This window comes from Vidua chalybeata, unplaced genomic scaffold (assembly GCF_026979565.1).
Source record: "Vidua chalybeata isolate OUT-0048 unplaced genomic scaffold, bVidCha1 merged haplotype W_reject_6, whole genome shotgun sequence".
Classification (NCBI taxonomy): domain Eukaryota; kingdom Metazoa; phylum Chordata; class Aves; order Passeriformes; family Viduidae; genus Vidua; species Vidua chalybeata.
The window spans coordinates 721,425-737,544 of NW_026530355.1; the positions used below are offsets into that span (position 1 = coordinate 721,425).

Genomic DNA, 16,120 nt, shown 5'->3' on the forward strand with positions numbered 1-16,120 from the left:
CAGCCGGGACGTGTCCCAAGGAGGCCGTGCCAGCTTCTGTGGAAGGCCCCGTGCCATTCCCAGCACAGCTGCGTCGGCAGCCCTGGGGGCTCCTTCTGCTGCCCTGAGCCCGCGGAGCAGGGCAGCGTTTGCTGATGGTTTCAGCCGTTCCTAAAGACCCTGTCGGGCTGTCTTAGACACTTGGGGTGAGGAATTCCTTCCAACCTGGGCCACTTTGGGTGGGTTGGGGGCGGCCCCAGGGCAGGGGGCAGTGTGTGCAGGGACCCTTTGTGACACGGTGCTGCGTGGTCACCGTGTCATGGAACAGGACAGCATGTCCAAGGGCCCTTTGTGACACAGGGTGACATAGGAGCTGGCGGTGACAAGACCACGCCAGAGTGCTTGGAGCACGCGACGGGACAGGACGGGACAGAGCGGTGCCGTGAGGAGCCCCCGCACAGCGCACTCGTTCGTGTCTGACCCGGAGCTTTTCCCAGGCGTTATTCCTGCAGCTGACCTCGAGGCCAGACCACAGGACTTGCTGACCTGTGGCCTTCCTGAGGCTTCTCTTCTGCAGGTGCCCTTGAGGGCAGACCGTGGGACTTGGTGCCCCGGAGGCATCTCCCATCCCTGCCACCGGTGCCCTCGAGGCCTGACCACAATCCTTGACAGGAGTCTCCTGTCCTTGTGGCAGGAGCCCTCAAGACCAGAGTGCAGGACTTGCTGTCCTGTAGCCTTCCTGAGGCTTCTCTCCTGAAGGTGCCTTCCAGGCACGACTGCAGGACTCGCTGACTCGGAGCTTTTCCGAGGCATCTCTCCTGCAACTCGCCACAAATCCAGTCACTGCCATGGAGCAGAGATCCCTAAGAGGGCCCAAGCTGGCCTGGGTGCAGGAGGAGGAAGAAGGCCCTGGAGCTGCCCCAATAGAGGAGATCAAAGAGGTGTTGCGGTTGAAGACTCTACAGGAGGGTGAGTGGCAGAGCTGGGCTTAGGGTTGGTGCCTGCAGCCAGCTTGGCACCATTCCATCCCATCCCACTGCATCCCATGCCATGGCATCCCATGGCATCCCATCCCATGGCATCCCATGGCATCCCATGGCATCCCATGCCATCCCATCCCATCCCATCCCATCCCATCCCATCCCATCCCATCCCATCCCATCCCCTGGGGACATGCCCACGGACAGGACAGAAGAGGGGCCGGGCAGACACCCCGCAGCGGCCGTGCTCCATCCCCTGGGGCATCCCGGGGCTGTCCCTGCCTGGGGAGCTCAGGGCTGGGCTGTGTTCTCCGGCCTCTCCCGCAGCCCCTCAGCTCTGGCTGCGCTCGCTCTTTGCCAGATGCAGCCGTGGACCGCACACAAGAGCAGGACCCCGCCCGTGGCCTCTTCCGCAGAACAGTGGAGGTACCTGCAGCCATCCCCACCTGGGCTGGGCCTGCTGTCACCGCTCAGCCGAGCACCGTGCTTGGAGCATTCCATGGAACATCCCTGGCTTCCTGCCTTTCTCCTACACTTGGTTTGCAAATTCATCAAGAGGATTCAGGAGGAAGAGACCAGCACCATGGGCAAAGGGCTCAGAGCATATTCACACACCTTCAAAACCAAGACCTCTGCTGCCCTGCTGGATATGCTCATAGAGGGCGGGTTTTGCAATCCAAAGCAAATAAGCGGCCTGTGGTTTGAGGGTTTGATCCTCCCAGGAATTGCCTGGCCTCCCAAGCCACACCTGCGGGTCACTGGAAGCCTTTGAGGCCATGGCAGTGTGGTGGGAAGGGAAGCACTTCTCTGGGGAAGCTGGGGACATTCCTCCCTCTGGCAGCTTTCCAAGTCTCCCCGTGCCTTCTCCAGGTGCCCGCCATGGTGAGGTACATCCACGAGTGGCTCATGGACAATCAGTTTGCTGAGCAGAGACTGAACAGGGCCCTCCTGGATCTCACTGAAGAACAGCCTGCCGATGTAGTAATGACACTCCTGTGTGTGGCCCCATCCTGTGACAGGTATGGGGCCACCTGCCCAGAGGGCTCAGGGCTCCCCAGCCCATCAGCCTGTACAGCCTGTGCCAGGTGTCTGACCAACAGAGAGTCCCCAGGGCCCTCTGGCTGCTCCCTTTGCCAGCCCTGGCACCTCAGCCCCCGAGCCTGCTGCCATGCTCCCTCGCTGCCCCTCAGGGGCCTGTCCCCACAGGCCTGGGCTGCCTGGGTGCTGCTGGCGAGGGGCAGTGGGCAGAGGCAGAGCCGGCAGCCAGCTCAGGTCCCCGCTGCTGCCCAGGCCACGGTGCTGTGTCCCAGATCCCCCTGAGACAGAGCTCTAACCCCGCAGAGCTGCTTTCACCATGTGGAAGAGCATCATGTGCTCGCCCAGGACTGCCGAGCCAGTGCAGCTGATGCTCCTCAATGTGCTGGGGAGTTGGCCAGAGCACAGCACGTTCACCTCTGATGGGGACAAAACGGGTGTCTTTGTCCTGGCTGTGAGTTTCTGCAACTGGCCTTTGCTGGTCCCAAGGCCACCTGCCCAGCAGCTCTCCATCCTCCTTGCCCCACTGCATCTCCCTGCCTCAGGCGCTGGGCTGAAACCTGGCCTCGGGGCAGCTTCAGGGGCACCAGGCCCGCTGCTCCCCCTGCGTCTCTCCGGGCCTCTCCCTCCCGTGCTCGGGCCCTGCCACACGGACACCTCGGCACTGAGCGCTGTCTCGGGGGGCTTTGTCCTTTGCAGGCAACTGTGGTGATGTGGAAGATCCTCCAGGTGCCCTGTGTCCCACAGATGGTGACCGTGTATTTCCCCCACCTACTTGTGCATCTGCTCTTCCAAGTGTTCTTCAGCACTCTGGATATGCCAGAGGAGGTCGATACCTTCTGGAAGGGATGCCAGCAGCAATACGGCCTTGCCACCAGCCCCAACAGGTACTCCATCCCACTCCTCTGTCCCTGCCACATCCCTGGGCAGGAGCCAGTGCTCCCAGTGTTACCTGGGCTTTGCTCTGCACGCAGGTTTGCAGTGCGAACCCTGAAGTCCCTGCTCTGCCAAATGGAGCACGAGGATGTGGTGCTGGCAATGGAACGCAAGCGTGGCTGGGACACGCTGCTGTGTGCTGACACCCACCACTATGCCGTGGGTCTGCTGGCCAGGTGAGACCCCCTTCTCCCCGCTGCCTCTGACATTTGTGCTCTGTGCCCAGGGTGCCCCACACAGTCCCAGTGGTTGTGGGCCAGAGGGCCTTGTCACCGAGGCACAGCCAAGCAGACTGGAAAAGGCTGGCAGAGGAGGGTACCCACAAGGAGCTGCCTCCCAAATAGCCCAGGGCCCCTTGCAGGATGCTGGGGAAAGACCAGACCTCTGTGAGTCTGTCCTGGGAGAGGTTTGTCCCCCGGCCCAAAGTCTTGGTTACTTTTTCTCCTGCCAGGGAGATATCCCGTGTCTCCATCCCCTTGTGCTCCCGGATCGCTCGCTACCTGCTCCAGCTGCTCAACACACTGGAGCCACGCTGGGAGCTGCCCGCCCTGGCCTTCCTTGTGGAGGTGAGCCTGATGGCCAGCGCTGCCTCGCTCAGCTGCCTCCCAGCTCTCTGCCCTCTCGTAGCTGCAGCTGCCTGGGACGGGTGCCCACGCCCTGTGCTGCTGCCTGGGCCCAGCCCTGTGCGGTTCCGGGCTCCTGCTGGCCGGGTCCCCTGTCACTGCCCTGTGCCTTTCAGGTCCTCGAGTGCCTGAACTTGAGTGGAGGCAGTGCTAACAGAGTCCTGCAAATCTTGTCAAGGCACCTGCACAGCAAGTGCAGGGACAGGCGTCGCCTGGCGCTCAGGGCCCTTCTCAAGCTCATTGACAATCCCTCGATGGTGAGAAGGGGGCAGCGGCTGAGGCTGCCCTCGGGAATGCAGTCGCTTGGGCTTTGCTGGGCTTTAGGCACTGGGGCAGCTGCTCCCAGCTCTCCTGCCTCCTGCTTCAGCTGCCCAAGTGCTCCGCAACAGCCCTTTGGCCTCTAGGCCCTGCGGCAGCAGGATGGCGTTTCACAAACTTGTGTTCCGCACAGAGTGAAAAAATGTGGAGCCTGACTGAAAGTCTTGTGGAGCTCCTGTGCGACGCAGATGGAGAGATAGTTAGCATGGCTGTCATGCTCCTCAGCTTTATCTCCCGGGACAAGGACATGCTGATAGGCAGCTCCATTGCACTGCGGCTGGTTGAGGCGCTCCTGCCACTCTTTGACCACGTAAGGCTCGCTGCCTCCAGCCACAGCCACTGGCTGCTGCCCGGACACTTTGTGCCCTGTGGATTTCCAGGCCTGAGCCAAGCTGAGCCCCATGCAGCCGATGCTCAGGTCTTTTTTTCTTCCTTTCATACAGGACAATAGCCAGGTGCAGCTGCTCTCCATCCTGCTCTTCCAAACATTGCTGTCTCTTCCACTGCAAAAGGACAAAAAGGCCCTGAAGACACACGTGCGCCAGAGCCTGCTGCCACTCTTCTTCCACTGCCATGATGAGGATGGGCGTGTGGCACAGGTGAGGACTCGTGGGCTGCTGCTGTCCCCCTGGGAGGCGGCTCAGCTGCCTCCTGCCGTGGCGCCTGCTGGGCTGCAGCCTCCTCCAGGCCTTGGCACAGGGACACAGGTCCTGCGCCCTGGGCTGTGGGGCCATCTCCGTGTCTCTGCTGCTCTCCAGGCTTCTCAGGAAACGCTGCTTTGTGTGGCCCAGTTCCTGAAGAGGAGGGATCTGGAAAAAGTGGTGAAGAACAAGAAGCTGTGGAAGTTCACCGAGTGCCTGGTAAGGATGGTCTGGAAGTGCCGGCCTCAGGCTGGAGAATCCCCCTGAGCGCGGTGCTCAGTGTGCGGGGCTGGCAGCTGTGCCGCTGCCCGCTGCTGCAGCCAGAGGCGGCGCGGGATCTTCTCCAGGCTCCTGTGGGCCCGAGCTCACGGCGGTGCGGGCAGGGGAGGCTGGGGCTGGGCGCAGGGAGTGCCCGGTCCAGGGGCTGAGCCCGCGCCAAGCCTTCCCTCCTGCCGCTCTCTCCAGCTGGCAGACGACAGCAGCAGAGCGGCCGAGCACCTGCGCCAGGCCATGCCCTACCTGGAGAGCCCAGAGGAGCCCCTGCGAGAGGCGGCCATCAGGTTCCTGGGTGAGCCGCGAGCCCGGGCTCCCTCCCCGCCCCGCCGCAGCTCGGCCCCAGCCCCGCCTGCCGCCCCGGCAGCGGCATCCGGGCCCGGCGGGGTGGAGCCCCGGCTGGCCTGGGCGCTGCTGCCGCCCTCTCGCAGCCGTGCCCTTGGGCGGCAGCGTGCGGCAAGGGCCCGGCTGAGCCCTGCCGGGCCAGGAGGCCGTGTGGCCACAGGGCTGGCAGCGCCGCTGGCAGGGAGCTGTGCCGCTGGGCTGTGACAGGCTCTGTGTTGGCAGGGATGGCCGGGCGGCAGCTGAGGGGGAAGAAAGAAGAGCTCCAGCTCATCTGTGAGGGTGAGTGAGGGCAGCGGGCTGTCAGCGGGGGCTGGCGGGGGAGCTGCAAGCCGTGCCCCGGCTGCGCAGGGCTCTGCTCCCTGTGCGGACGAGGGGCGGCGTGGGCAGAGCACACGGAGATTTCAGGGCCACCTGGGGGATTTGTGGCCAGCAGCTTCGGGCTGATCCCATTTGTCCCTTATTCCCTGCTGGCCATGGCCGGAGCCGGCTGGGATGGCCCTGGCAGGGAGGTCTCCTCGGGTCCCCTCAGATCCGGAATCTGACCATGGCTCTGTTGCTCTCTCTTTCAGCCCTTGAAGGCACGGCAAATGACATCAGCGTCGCCGTTGGAAGCCTGGCAATTCAAACGTTGTACATCCTCCAGGCAGTAGAGAGAGCTGGATATTCCATCTTGGACAGCCTGCATGATCAGCTGCGCAGGGCATGGAGGACACGGCCTCGTCTCTTGGGGCTCGGCTGGCTGCGCTGCTGGAGCTGTGCAGAGTGCTGATCCCAGAGGCTCTGTCTGCTGGGGCCACCTGAGCCAGCAGGAATGTTTAATTTCTTCAAGATTGTTCTTTCGTTCTTTTTGCTTTTCTGTAGGATATAAATATAGGATGTGTTCTAATAGACAGACTCCCAGGATTTTTCTTTTGCTGCCCAGGCTCTGCAGGGCATAGGGGAAGAGGGAGCAAAGGGTGCCTGGGCTCAGCAAGCTGCCCAGGCACGTGCAGGCTTGCAGGGAAAATGGCCAGAAGCCCCTTGGCCTTTGGTGGTTCTGCTGAAGCCTTTGTGCTGCCAACAGAGCCGGTGGGCAGGGGCCGGAGTTCCAGGGATCCCTGTGAGACCGGTGCCTGGAGATGGCCACAAGCCCTGTCCCAGGCAGGAACCGCCATCTGTGTCCTCCTGCCCGTGTGTTGCTGGCTGCATTGCTGAGGGCTCCGAGGTGCCTCTGGATGGGGCTCCTCAGGAGCTCCTGTGGGGCTGTGGCGCTGCTGCCGGGCAGGTTGGCCGGGCTGAGGGAGACCCTGAGGGGATGGGGCCACCAAGGGATGAGGGGCTGCGAAAGCCCTGACAGGACAAGGGAGTGGGAAGGCACGGGGGGGATGTGGGAGGCAGTGGGTAACGTTGGCTTGAGGAGGAAAGTGGATTGGAGCCAAAGAGACCACTCAGCCCAATGTTCATGGGGCAATCAGAGAGGGTTTGTGCTCAAGCCCTTCCTTCTAAGGGGCCTTTGAAAAAGCCAGTCTGGATAATTTCACTGGTCTGTCCTCTGCGCCCCTTCAGATTCTGGCCTGTGAAATGCCTGCAGCCTTGGGAGAGATGTGATGGGCGAGGCCCCTGTCAGTCAAAGCAGGGGCTGGTCCATTCACCAGTACAAGGCAGCCTGCACTGTGACACACGGCAACAGAGTGCCAGGCACAGCTGCGGGTGCTCCCCATGAACCTCAGCTCTGGGACCACTGTCTGCCCCAAGCTTCAGGGCTGCAGTGGGAGCTGGGCTCTGCCCTGGGGCCATCCTGCAGGGACAGCTGCAAACAGGGAGCATTCCCTTGCCACCAAGAGCCAAGCCAGGGCTGCAGGGCAGCTGCTCCAGCCCGGACGGCACTGTTGGGTGCTGCGCTCTGGGGCTGGGGCTCCCCGCACAGGGGACTGGACTGGTGTGCCAGAGGAGACAGAGAAGCTGCAGCTTCAGCCTAACTGAGGTGGGTGCATGGGCTGGGAAGAGTGGGGAGGCCCAAGGGGATTCACAGAGCTCATCCTGCTGAAAGGACAAGGAAAAGGGAGTGGGATCTCAGCAGTGAGGAGAGTTGAGGGCTGGAGAGCAGCTCTGAATGCCACTAAAATCCAACCAGACCTCTGAGACATTGCTGCTCCTCAGCCAGTGACAGGATGAGTCCCTAAGCTGGGGGCTCGGCCTTCCTCGTGGTGAGGGGCATCAAGGAAGGCAGAAGTGTGATGGAGACTGCCACAGGCTGGGAATTCACTGGGGGAAAAGAGGGAGCAGTTGGGAAGTAAAATGCAGGTGGGGGAGAGAACTGTTCAGAGAAGGGCTGAGCTACAGCTTGAGCAAACTGCAAAATGTCATTTGGGGTCATCCCAGATTGATTTCATCTCAGAAAAGTATTGAACAAGTTTAATTTTTGGGTGGTGGCATGTTTTCCCTTGGAGGTGTACACTCTGCAAACTTGAGCTGTGTTGCTGAAACGCTCAAGCAAGTCTGTGCTGCAGGTCACACCATTTCTTCTTTGGCTGATTGGGGCCCGGTGCTGAGCTCCAGCAGAGCCCTGGCAGAGCCCAGAGCAGCCTCAGCACCCGCAGAGCCCGTCTGCAAGGAGAGAAACCAGAAAGTGCCCCTCAGCTGAAGGCTCCTGTCCCCTTGTCCCAGCCGCCCGCGGTGCCCAGGCCATGCTGGCCGTGCCCAGAGCGGTGCCCAGAGCTGCCCATCACTGCTGCCTTTGGCAGCAGAGCAGGAGGGCAGGACATGTGCCCAGCCTGCAGCCAGCCACGGCACATCCAGCCCTCAGCAGCTGCCCAGAGCAGGATGCTCCTGTGCTCGCTGCCATCTCCCCAAAGCTCTGATCCCACCATGCCCAGCAGACGGGACCCACCTGACGCCATCCACCGCTGGAAGAAAAGCTGGTCCCAAACGATGTCCTCAGCCTTCTCCAAGGGCACGGCCCATCCACGCTGCAGCTGCTCCCAAGCACTTCCCCATCCAGACTGGACCCCACCTAGAACGCTTCCTCTAGAAAAACACACAACAAATTATTGAAAGTAGATTACAGACAAAAAGGGGAAACAAGAAAAAAGGTCAAAAATCATATCTCTGTCTGGGGCTTGAGGAAGGCCCAACCCCTGCATGCCAGGGAAAAACCCACTCACAGGTGAAGGAAGCCCAGGCTTTCTCCCTTCCCCCTGCACTGCCCCCCAAAATAAGAGTGATCCCAAAGCAAAGAAGGGCAGGGGAGCAGCCCAAGCCCTTATTTGCCTGCAAAGCAAAGCAGCCCCTGCACAGGTTCTGGAGTCCCACCTCTGCTCCCACCATGGAGGTTGGTTTGTGTCGGGCTGGCTACCCCAGCCCCAGCCCCAGCCCGGGGCACGGTGGGTGGTGGGGGCTGTTGGCAGGGCCAGGAGCCCACTCCCATTTCGTACCCACCCCAGCCCATGCCCCGAGCCCTGCCAAAAGCAGCTGGGCAGCCGACTGAAGGATCAGCTGCATCCGCCCCAGCAAAGGGGGAACCTTTGGTTCCCGGCCAGGCTGTGCAATGCCCAAATCTGGGAACATCCCCTGCGTGTGGACTCATCTGCAAATTCCCTGTGGAGCCTGGCTTTGGAGAAGGTGCCAGAATCAAAGTGACGTCATCTTCAGCCTGCCGGTGACCAGGTGGAGCAAGAGGTTGTCATCCTTGATGTCGTCCTCGCTGTCTCCAGCAGCAGCAGCCCCACCTGCTACAGCTTCTCCAGGGGCTCCTTCTCCTTCCCTGGGGCTGAGACCAGGCTGTCAGGGTTCTGCCCAGGGCCCCAGCTGTCAGGGAACCAAGGAAGGCAAAACCAGCTCAGATGGCGGCCACCAGTGCTGGGCAGAGCAGCTCAGCTGCAGCATAAGGGCTGCGTGTTCCCATCTGATGACCTCTGGGCAGTGACACAGGCAGCACAAAAAAGTCTGGGTTCCTGTGCTTCTGATTGCCAATGCGTGTGTGGGGCTGTAACTTACCAGGGCCCTGCATCAGAGTGTGCCTGTGGCTCTCTCCCTTCTTCTAGGGCAGATGAACGTCCTGCATCCAGGGATCACACAACAGCTCTTCTAACGAAGGCCTTTCCATGTCCAGCATGGATAAACACCTCCTGATCAGATCTTGGCACTCTGGGCAGAGAAACCAGAACCCGCCGGTCAGTTGGAGAAGGCTCCTGTTGGCTTTGCCCCATTATTCCCGTGCCCAGGCCATGCTGGATGTGCTCAGAGCTGGGCCTAAACTTTCCCATCAATTCCCTGTTTTGGAGGAGAGCAGGAGAGCAGGACATGTGCCCCCTCCTCAGTAGCTGCCAGAGCGGGATGCTCACGAGCTGCTGCTGTCTCCCAGCACTGGTATTGCCCCTGTGGCCAGAGATGAGGATCCACCTGGAGAGAGCCGTTGTGGCAGTGAGAGCTGATGGTCCCAGCTGATGTTCTGGCACCCCCTGAAAGGGTGCTCCCCGCAGACCATCTGGTGCAGCACGATGCCCAGGGACCAGACAGTAGCTGGCTTGCCGTAGTACCAGCCAAAGTGGGTCCATTCCGGGGGGCTGTATGACCGTGTTCCTATGGAATAGAGATGGGCTTCAGCAGGGGGATGCTGCTGCTCCCAGAGCCTGGCCCCAGCATCCCTGGGCATGCGGGGGCTGCCCCAGTGGCACACGGGGTGACCGCTGCCCTCTCGCCAGCACCTGGGACTTGTGTACAGACTTGGGGTTGGAAAAGAAGCCACAGATGCTGGAAGAGGGCAGCTGAAGCCCTGGCAAGGCCCGACCATGACAAGGAAAAACCCACTCAGTGCTGGGGAAAACCATGCCTTCATCCTCCCTGCCTGCATTGCCCCAAAAACCATTATGAATTCAAAGCAAACCAGGTGAGTGGAGCAGTCCAAGCCCTTTCTCACCTGCACACCAAACCGGCTGGGGCACAGGTTCTGGCCCCCCCTCTCTGCTGCCCCCACCCACGGGTGTTTTTGTTGGGCTGGCTGCCCCAGCCCCAGCCCCAGCCCTGGGCAGAGTGGTGGGCAAAGGCTGCCAGCAGGGCTGGAAGCTGGCTCCCCACCCAGCCCTGCTGAAACACAACTCGGCTGAAATCTCAGAGCCATCAAGGGGAGCAAAAGGGACAATCCCCGATGCCACAGCCAGCTTGGCCTGGGAGATGTTGGGCCGTGAGATGCTGGGACCGCGAGCACACCCCTGTGTGGACTCACCTGCAAAGTGAGTGTAGGCTGTGTCTTGCAGGTAGGTGTCACAGCCAAAGTCGATCAATTTAGCCTCCCCGGTGGCCAGGTCAACCAGGATGTTCCGTGGTTTGATGTCCCTGTGCAGGACCCCGCAGCTGGTGCAGTGCCGCACGGCCTCCAGCACCTGGCGGAACAGCTCCCGCGCCACCTCCTCGGACAGGAACCCCCGTGCCCGAATGAAATGGTGCAGGTCCTGAGACCGCTTTGGGCGCTCCAGCACCATCACGATGTCGTTGGGGAGCTCAAGCCACTCCAGCAGCTGGACGACACCGGGGAAGCCAGTGGACACCTTGGCCAGCAGCACGACCTCCAGGGGTGCGCTGGTGCCGTCGGGCTGCGGGAGGAGCACGATGCCGTCAGTGGGGCTGAGGCCGTGCCGGGGCTCGGGAAGCCCTCGCCCAGCCCGGGATGCTCTGCGCCCTGCGCTGGCCCCACGCCCGCTCTCCATCAAGGCGTCCCGGCGGCTTCCACCCTGCTGGGCCCCAGCTCATCCCCGCCCGAAGACGCTGCCGAAGCCGCCGCGGCCCAGCAGTGAACCCAGCCGGTACTGCTCCTGCAGGCCCTGCTGCGCCTTCCCTGCCGGCGGGACGCGGCTGTCAGCGCTCGGCCCGGGGCCAGGAGCGGCCCCCGAGCGCCCCTCAAGCGCCCCGGGCCGGCCATCCCCAGGCATTCGCTCCTGGCAACGGGACAGCGGCGGCTCGGGGCCGGCGGCCGCGCTGCCGAGCGGCGGAGCTCGGGCCGGGGAAGCCGCAGCGGAGGCGGCGGCAGCGGCTGCGCCGCCTGTGTCCTCCGCGGGGCCCGGGAGCAGCCGGCGCTGGGGCCGGGGCCTGTTTGGTCTTTCCAAGAACCTTTCCTGGAGAACGAGGTGAAGCTTCTATCTCAAGATGTGCCACCAGCTGCAGCTTCTCTTGGCATTCCACACCGTGTGTGCAGCACAACTCTTGCAGCAAAGCAGGACAAATGTTTGAAGAACTTGGCAGCTTGTTCTTTCTTTTCCTTGTGGGCTGGGCAGTTGTGCCATTGGTAAGGATTTCATTGTTATTGTTCTACCCTAAGAAAACATGATGGGCTACCAGGAATTGTTAGGGAGCACAAGCCTGACTGAATGCAGAGAAAGAATCTGCAGAGCCTGCAGCCAGAAATGGAGAGCTGTCTGATCAGCATTGCAACATCCCCATGCACATCTTGAAAGTGATCTAGAAGATGAAAATGGGCTGACAGAGGGAGTTTGTTTCTGTGTTCAGTTCAGATGCTTCTACATCTAGTGCACTGATATAAATCAGGAGTTCAATCAGTTCATGGAAAGCACCAGAACAAGCTGGAGCTCTCAGGAGATGACTGAAAGAATCTGAAAAGAAAAATGCAGGCAATGACTTGGTCGACTTTGTCTGTAAGAAGTGTAATTTTTCCCTTATAATTTGTAATCCATCTCCTCTGCAATTATCTTTTGGAAAAAGGCCATTTTCACCCCAGATTCCCCATGAAATGGGTAGCCTGAGCTTGTGGAAGTGCCTGAAAGATGCCCTGTTCCTCTGCAGGGTCACGGAGGCTGAAACAGGAGCAGGAGCCCTCTCTGGGGAAGCCTCCTCCGAGCTGGAATTTGTGCCGTGCTGGGAGAGGAGGAGGAGGAGGGGGAGAACGCTGGGCGCTGTGTGGCAGGAGCAGGAGGTTTGGGCCGCAGGACATTCCGTCTGCGCCGCTGCCCCGCAATGGGCGGGAACGCTGTGGGGAAGACTGGGGGACACTGGAGCAGACTATGGATGGCACTGGGGGGAACTGGAAGGGCCTGGGAATGAACTGAGGTGTACTGGGAGGGACTGGGCTGTACTGGGAGGGATTGGAGGGGCACTGGGGTTGTACTGGGGATGAACTGGGGATGCACTGGGCTGTACTGGGAGGGACTGGAGGGGTTGAATGGGCTGTTCCCGCCTTCACCGCCTCCCATTTGCTGAGGCTCCCGCCCATCATCACCCGCAGCCAATCATCGCCGGGGATTGTGGCTTTGGGGGCGGTGCCTGGAGTCTGCTGTCTTTTCTTTTGCCTACAACTCCCATCATGCCTCGCAGCCTAATAGAGCCCCATTGGAGCCGGGACTACAATGCCCGTCATGCCCCGCGCTCTACAGAACCCCGGTATCCGCCCCCATCTGTGCCGTAAGTGTCCCCCAGACCCTCCAGGATCCCCGAGTGACCCTCAGCGGCCATTTGGGACCCCCCACAATTTTACTGGCAAAGTACAAAAAAGCAAGAAACTTTGGAAAAGGATTTAATACAACATCCAATCCAACATAAAACACCCTAGAATTAACTTAATTCACTCAGCCCATTTAACCTGGAAACCTTTAAACACTTTAGTTGTTGAGGTACCCAAAAAATGTTCCATAGAAAGAGCATTAGAAGGAGAGGAAAGAGAGAAAGACGCAAAGACAGAAGCTCCATAGAAAGACACGCACGTGGCTCCCAGCTCCTGGCGTTCCAGTGTGGGTGAGACACAAACCCCAGGAGAAGGCAGAGTCCATAGCAGGGGCTGACCTTGTGCTCTGTGTTTTAAGGCCCTGGGCCTTTGTGGGCCTCCCCCAGGTGGGATTTCTGATTGCTCGGGCAATCAGGGCTGGGTTAGCGCTGTCCCCTCTGTGTGACTGATTGACAGCTCAGCCCAAGGTGTCCTGGGACATCGATCTCATCCAGCCTCTGACAGCGACCACGGTGACACTGGGGAACCTCATGGAGCCATGGGTCAGTTGTGACAATGCAGGTCCAAGGACACCATGGTGACACTGGGGAACCTCATGGAACTGTGAAAAACACATTCACTCTCCTGTGAAAATTTACAAAGTTTAATAAAGGACAATAGGAGACAAGGACCATAGAGCAAAGGTTAGTTTGGCCGGGTGCATCTTGACACTCAGCCAAGAGCACACCCTTCTCTTTGGGGATTCCCCTTAAATGCCTTTTCTATTACATCAGCCTGTTGCATATTCATAGACTCTTATGCATACCCATTAACTAATTTACATTTTCCAGGAACTATTTGACATGGTCCCTCCTCGGGTCTGCCTTTTTAGAGCATGCCTGTTTCTTGGCTGTGGTTTTGGCTCCTTCTCTTTATCACTTCCAGTCCGGGTCCCGGCCCACACTGCCTTCAGACGGTGAATGCTGATGGTTGGCAGATCTGTACAGGCGTCCTCATCCTGTGTTCACTGGATGTTATCCCATCCAAGCAGGCATTTTAACACAAGCATAGCTATTTCATTACTATGCCTAAGCTTAATTTCCATCATGAATCTCAGAGCCAATGCAGAACCCCCCATGCTCAACTGGCGAGGTCATGCTGGAAAGCCCTGCCATTGACCCCCTGGGTGAGTCTTTCATGAGGAGGTGTCAGAACTGTCTTTAAATTATGTTTTATCTTCTGTTTTTAAAATTGGAATGGCCCTAAAATATCATCTACTGCAGCCCCCTTGCTGTGGGAAGGCACAACTACCTCTGGAACAGATGGTCAAAGCTCCTGACCTTGAACACTTTTTGGGATGGGACATTCACTTCTATGGATGACCTGTTTACGAATTGTCAACCTCATCACCAAATATTTCTTTCTTATATCAAATCGAAATCTATCCTTGAGCATTTTAAAGGCTATGTCCCTTCCTCTGCCACTACAGGGCAATACAAATATTTCAAATTTGCTTGGATTATGACCACAATATTTCTAGGTCTGAAAAGACCTAGAAAGGACACAAAAATCTCCCAAGATGGGATTGGAGGCCTCAAGCACATGACCCAGAGAGACTGAGGGCGCTGGGCTCAGTGGTGTGAAGACTGAGAACAGAACAAGAGAAGCCTGAGAGGACTTGGAGGGTGGTTTCAGAGATGGCAGAGCTCTTCTTCATTATATGAAACAACCTTAGAAAAAAATGATGCCACACAGATCACCTGGGGAGGTCCAGACTGGACGTAAGGAGAAAGGAATTTCCCTCCCAGGGCAGGGCTGTGGTGCAACACGTCCCCAGAAGGAGCCTGGAGCAGCCCAAGGCTTTGTGTGGCCAGGCAGGGGCAGGCAGGAGGCAGAGCTGTCAGCAAAGGAAGGGGCCAGCCAGGTGGGGCAGCCGGGGGATGAGGACAGCCGGCAGGGACAGAGGCGCAGGGCAGGGACACCGTAGGACAGCCTGGGCTGCAGAGGGCACAGGCATGTGCAGCAGCTGCAAGGCCCTGACAGAGCCAACCTGTGCAGCACTTTGGCCGTGGCTGCTGGCCCTGGCTCCAGGAGGGGACAAGTGACCCTTGCAGGCCTGGGGCCTCATTGCCTCCTTGTCCCTGCTCAGCAGCCTGGCAGGGGCCGCCCCATGGTCCTGCCCTTGGCATTGCACATCCCCACATGCCAGTGCCCATCCCGGGAAGAGCCCTGAGCAAGGAGGGAGGGACAGGATCTGCCTTGCCAGGGGCTGGGGCTCAGCCTTGGCCCTTTGCATTCCTGAAACACATCCAGGTGTGCTCAGCACCAGAGACACCTTTGCCTTGTTTGTCCCCAGCTGTCATCAGTGCCTCCAGTGTTCTGCTCTAACTGGAACCTGGGGACACTTTCTCAGTTGTGTCCCTCACAGGGATCTCTTCAAAGTAAAAGAAACTGCAGTGTTTCAATCTCACTTGGAGTTCTTGAGAAGTTCTTTGAGCACACTCTGAGGGACTGGGTCTGATGCAGAGAGCACCAAAGCCCCAGAGGGTCATTAAAGTCCTGGTGCTGTGTCTGTGCTGCTGAGCTGGGCCGGGCTCCTGGCCCAGAGGCAGCTCCTGGCAAGGGCAGCGCTGCAGAGAGACAGCTCTGGCCAGGAGCAGCTCCTGTGCACAGCCCAGCAGGGCTGGGGCACTGCCAGGGCATGCCAGGAACACGAGCAGGGCACAGACAGAGCTCACAGGGGCTCAGCACTGGCAGGGCTGTGGGATGTCCCAGAGGGGGCTGTGTCACAGCAGCACCTCTGTGGCTGTGTCCCGGAGGCACAGAGCAGCTGTGATGTCAGAAAGGGGCTGTGTGACAGCACAGAGTGGGTTGTGTGAGGTCACAGATTAGGCTATGACATCACAGAGTTTGTTGTGTGAGGTCATTGAGCAGCTACGGCATGATAGAGGGGACTGTGTGACATCACAGAGCAGGCTGGGACATCATGGCATGGCTGTATGACATCACAGAGCAGGCTGTGAGGTCAAAGTGTGTGCTGTGACATTACAGAGTGGCAGTATGACATCACAGGGAGAGTTTTGTGACATCACAGAGTGGACTGTGACATCATAGAATAGGGTGTGAGGCCATAGAGCAGATTCTGCCATCATGGAGGGTGGCTCTGTGACATCAGAGAGTGGGTTGTGACATCACCGGGTGGCTGTGTGACTTCATAGAGCAGGCTGTGACATCACAGAACAGACTGTGACATCTCAGGGTGACATCAAAGAACAGACAGTGACATCTCAGGGTGACTTTGTGACATCAGCCTTCAGTGACATCACAGCACAACTCTGACATCAGAGAGTGACATCTCAGAGTTCGCTCTGTGACATCAAAAGGACGCTGTGTGACATCCCAAAGTGGGTTGTAACATCAAAGGTGGCTGTGTGACATCACATGGGCTGTGTGACATCACAGGGGCTGTGTGAGGTCACTGGGGAGGTCACTCCACCCCAGCCCCCCCTCACAGTTCCCCCAGAGAAGTCCAACGCTGCTCGTGCACAGCGGGGTCCCCTGTCCCCCCGGGTCCCCCCACCC

The 16,120-nt window shown here is 59.4% G+C and overlaps 2 protein-coding genes across 5 annotated transcripts; one reads left to right on the top strand and one right to left on the bottom strand.

The window, feature by feature from the left end:
• The first annotated feature begins 310 nt into the window (after positions 1-310).
• LOC128783274 (uncharacterized) lies at positions 311-6,018 on the top strand. The gene is made up of 14 exons (XM_053933928.1): positions 311-948; positions 1,321-1,385; positions 1,830-1,978; positions 2,301-2,448; positions 2,694-2,881; positions 2,969-3,106; positions 3,382-3,496; positions 3,670-3,810; positions 4,005-4,181; positions 4,315-4,470; positions 4,630-4,731; positions 4,978-5,080; positions 5,353-5,409; positions 5,700-6,018. Exons 1-14 carry the CDS (start codon positions 828-830, stop codon positions 5,897-5,899), a joined length of 1,860 nt encoding a protein of 619 aa, XP_053789903.1. The 5' UTR covers positions 311-827; the 3' UTR covers positions 5,900-6,018.
• Positions 6,019-7,545: 1,527 nt separating this feature from the next.
• On the bottom strand, positions 7,546-11,206 carry LOC128783284 (serine/threonine-protein kinase pim-1-like). 4 transcript variants are annotated; one of them, XR_008429054.1, is made up of 5 exons: positions 10,334-11,197; positions 9,511-9,690; positions 9,106-9,255; positions 8,000-8,916; positions 7,546-7,716 (listed from the first exon to the last, which is right to left on the bottom strand). XR_008429054.1 is itself a non-coding variant. In XM_053933939.1 (4 exons), the coding sequence occupies exons 1-3, from the start codon at positions 10,812-10,814 to the stop codon at positions 9,149-9,151; spliced, it is 768 nt and encodes a 255-aa protein (XP_053789914.1). In that variant the 5' UTR covers positions 10,815-11,206; the 3' UTR covers positions 7,546-8,878; positions 9,106-9,148. The 4 variants fall into 4 exon arrangements, 3 of the variants coding, with proteins under 3 accessions (XP_053789914.1, XP_053789913.1, XP_053789915.1); XM_053933939.1 differs by having other exon boundaries at positions 7,546-8,878; positions 10,334-11,206; XM_053933938.1 differs by having other exon boundaries at positions 7,546-8,916.
• Between the last annotated feature and the right edge of the window lie 4,914 nt (positions 11,207-16,120).

Excerpts from the sequence above, each read along its gene's own strand:
- LOC128783284 (XM_053933939.1), bottom strand. The coding sequence starts at position 10,814 with ATGGAGAGCGGGCGTGGGGCCAGCGCAGGGCGCAGAGCATCCCGGGCT. Across the intron at positions 9,691-10,333 it reads AGCCTACACTCACTTTGCAG|GAACACGGTCATACAGCCCC; the intron begins GTGAGTCCACAC and ends TCTATTCCATAG. Across the intron at positions 9,256-9,510 it reads GCCACAACGGCTCTCTCCAG|AGTGCCAAGATCTGATCAGG; the intron begins GTGGATCCTCAT and ends TTCTCTGCCCAG.
- LOC128783274 (XM_053933928.1), top strand. The coding sequence starts at position 828 with ATGGAGCAGAGATCCCTAAGAGGGCCCAAGCTGGCCTGGGTGCAGGAG. Across the intron at positions 1,979-2,300 it reads GTGGCCCCATCCTGTGACAG|AGCTGCTTTCACCATGTGGA; the intron begins GTATGGGGCCAC and ends CTAACCCCGCAG. Across the intron at positions 2,449-2,693 it reads CGGGTGTCTTTGTCCTGGCT|GCAACTGTGGTGATGTGGAA; the intron begins GTGAGTTTCTGC and ends TGTCCTTTGCAG.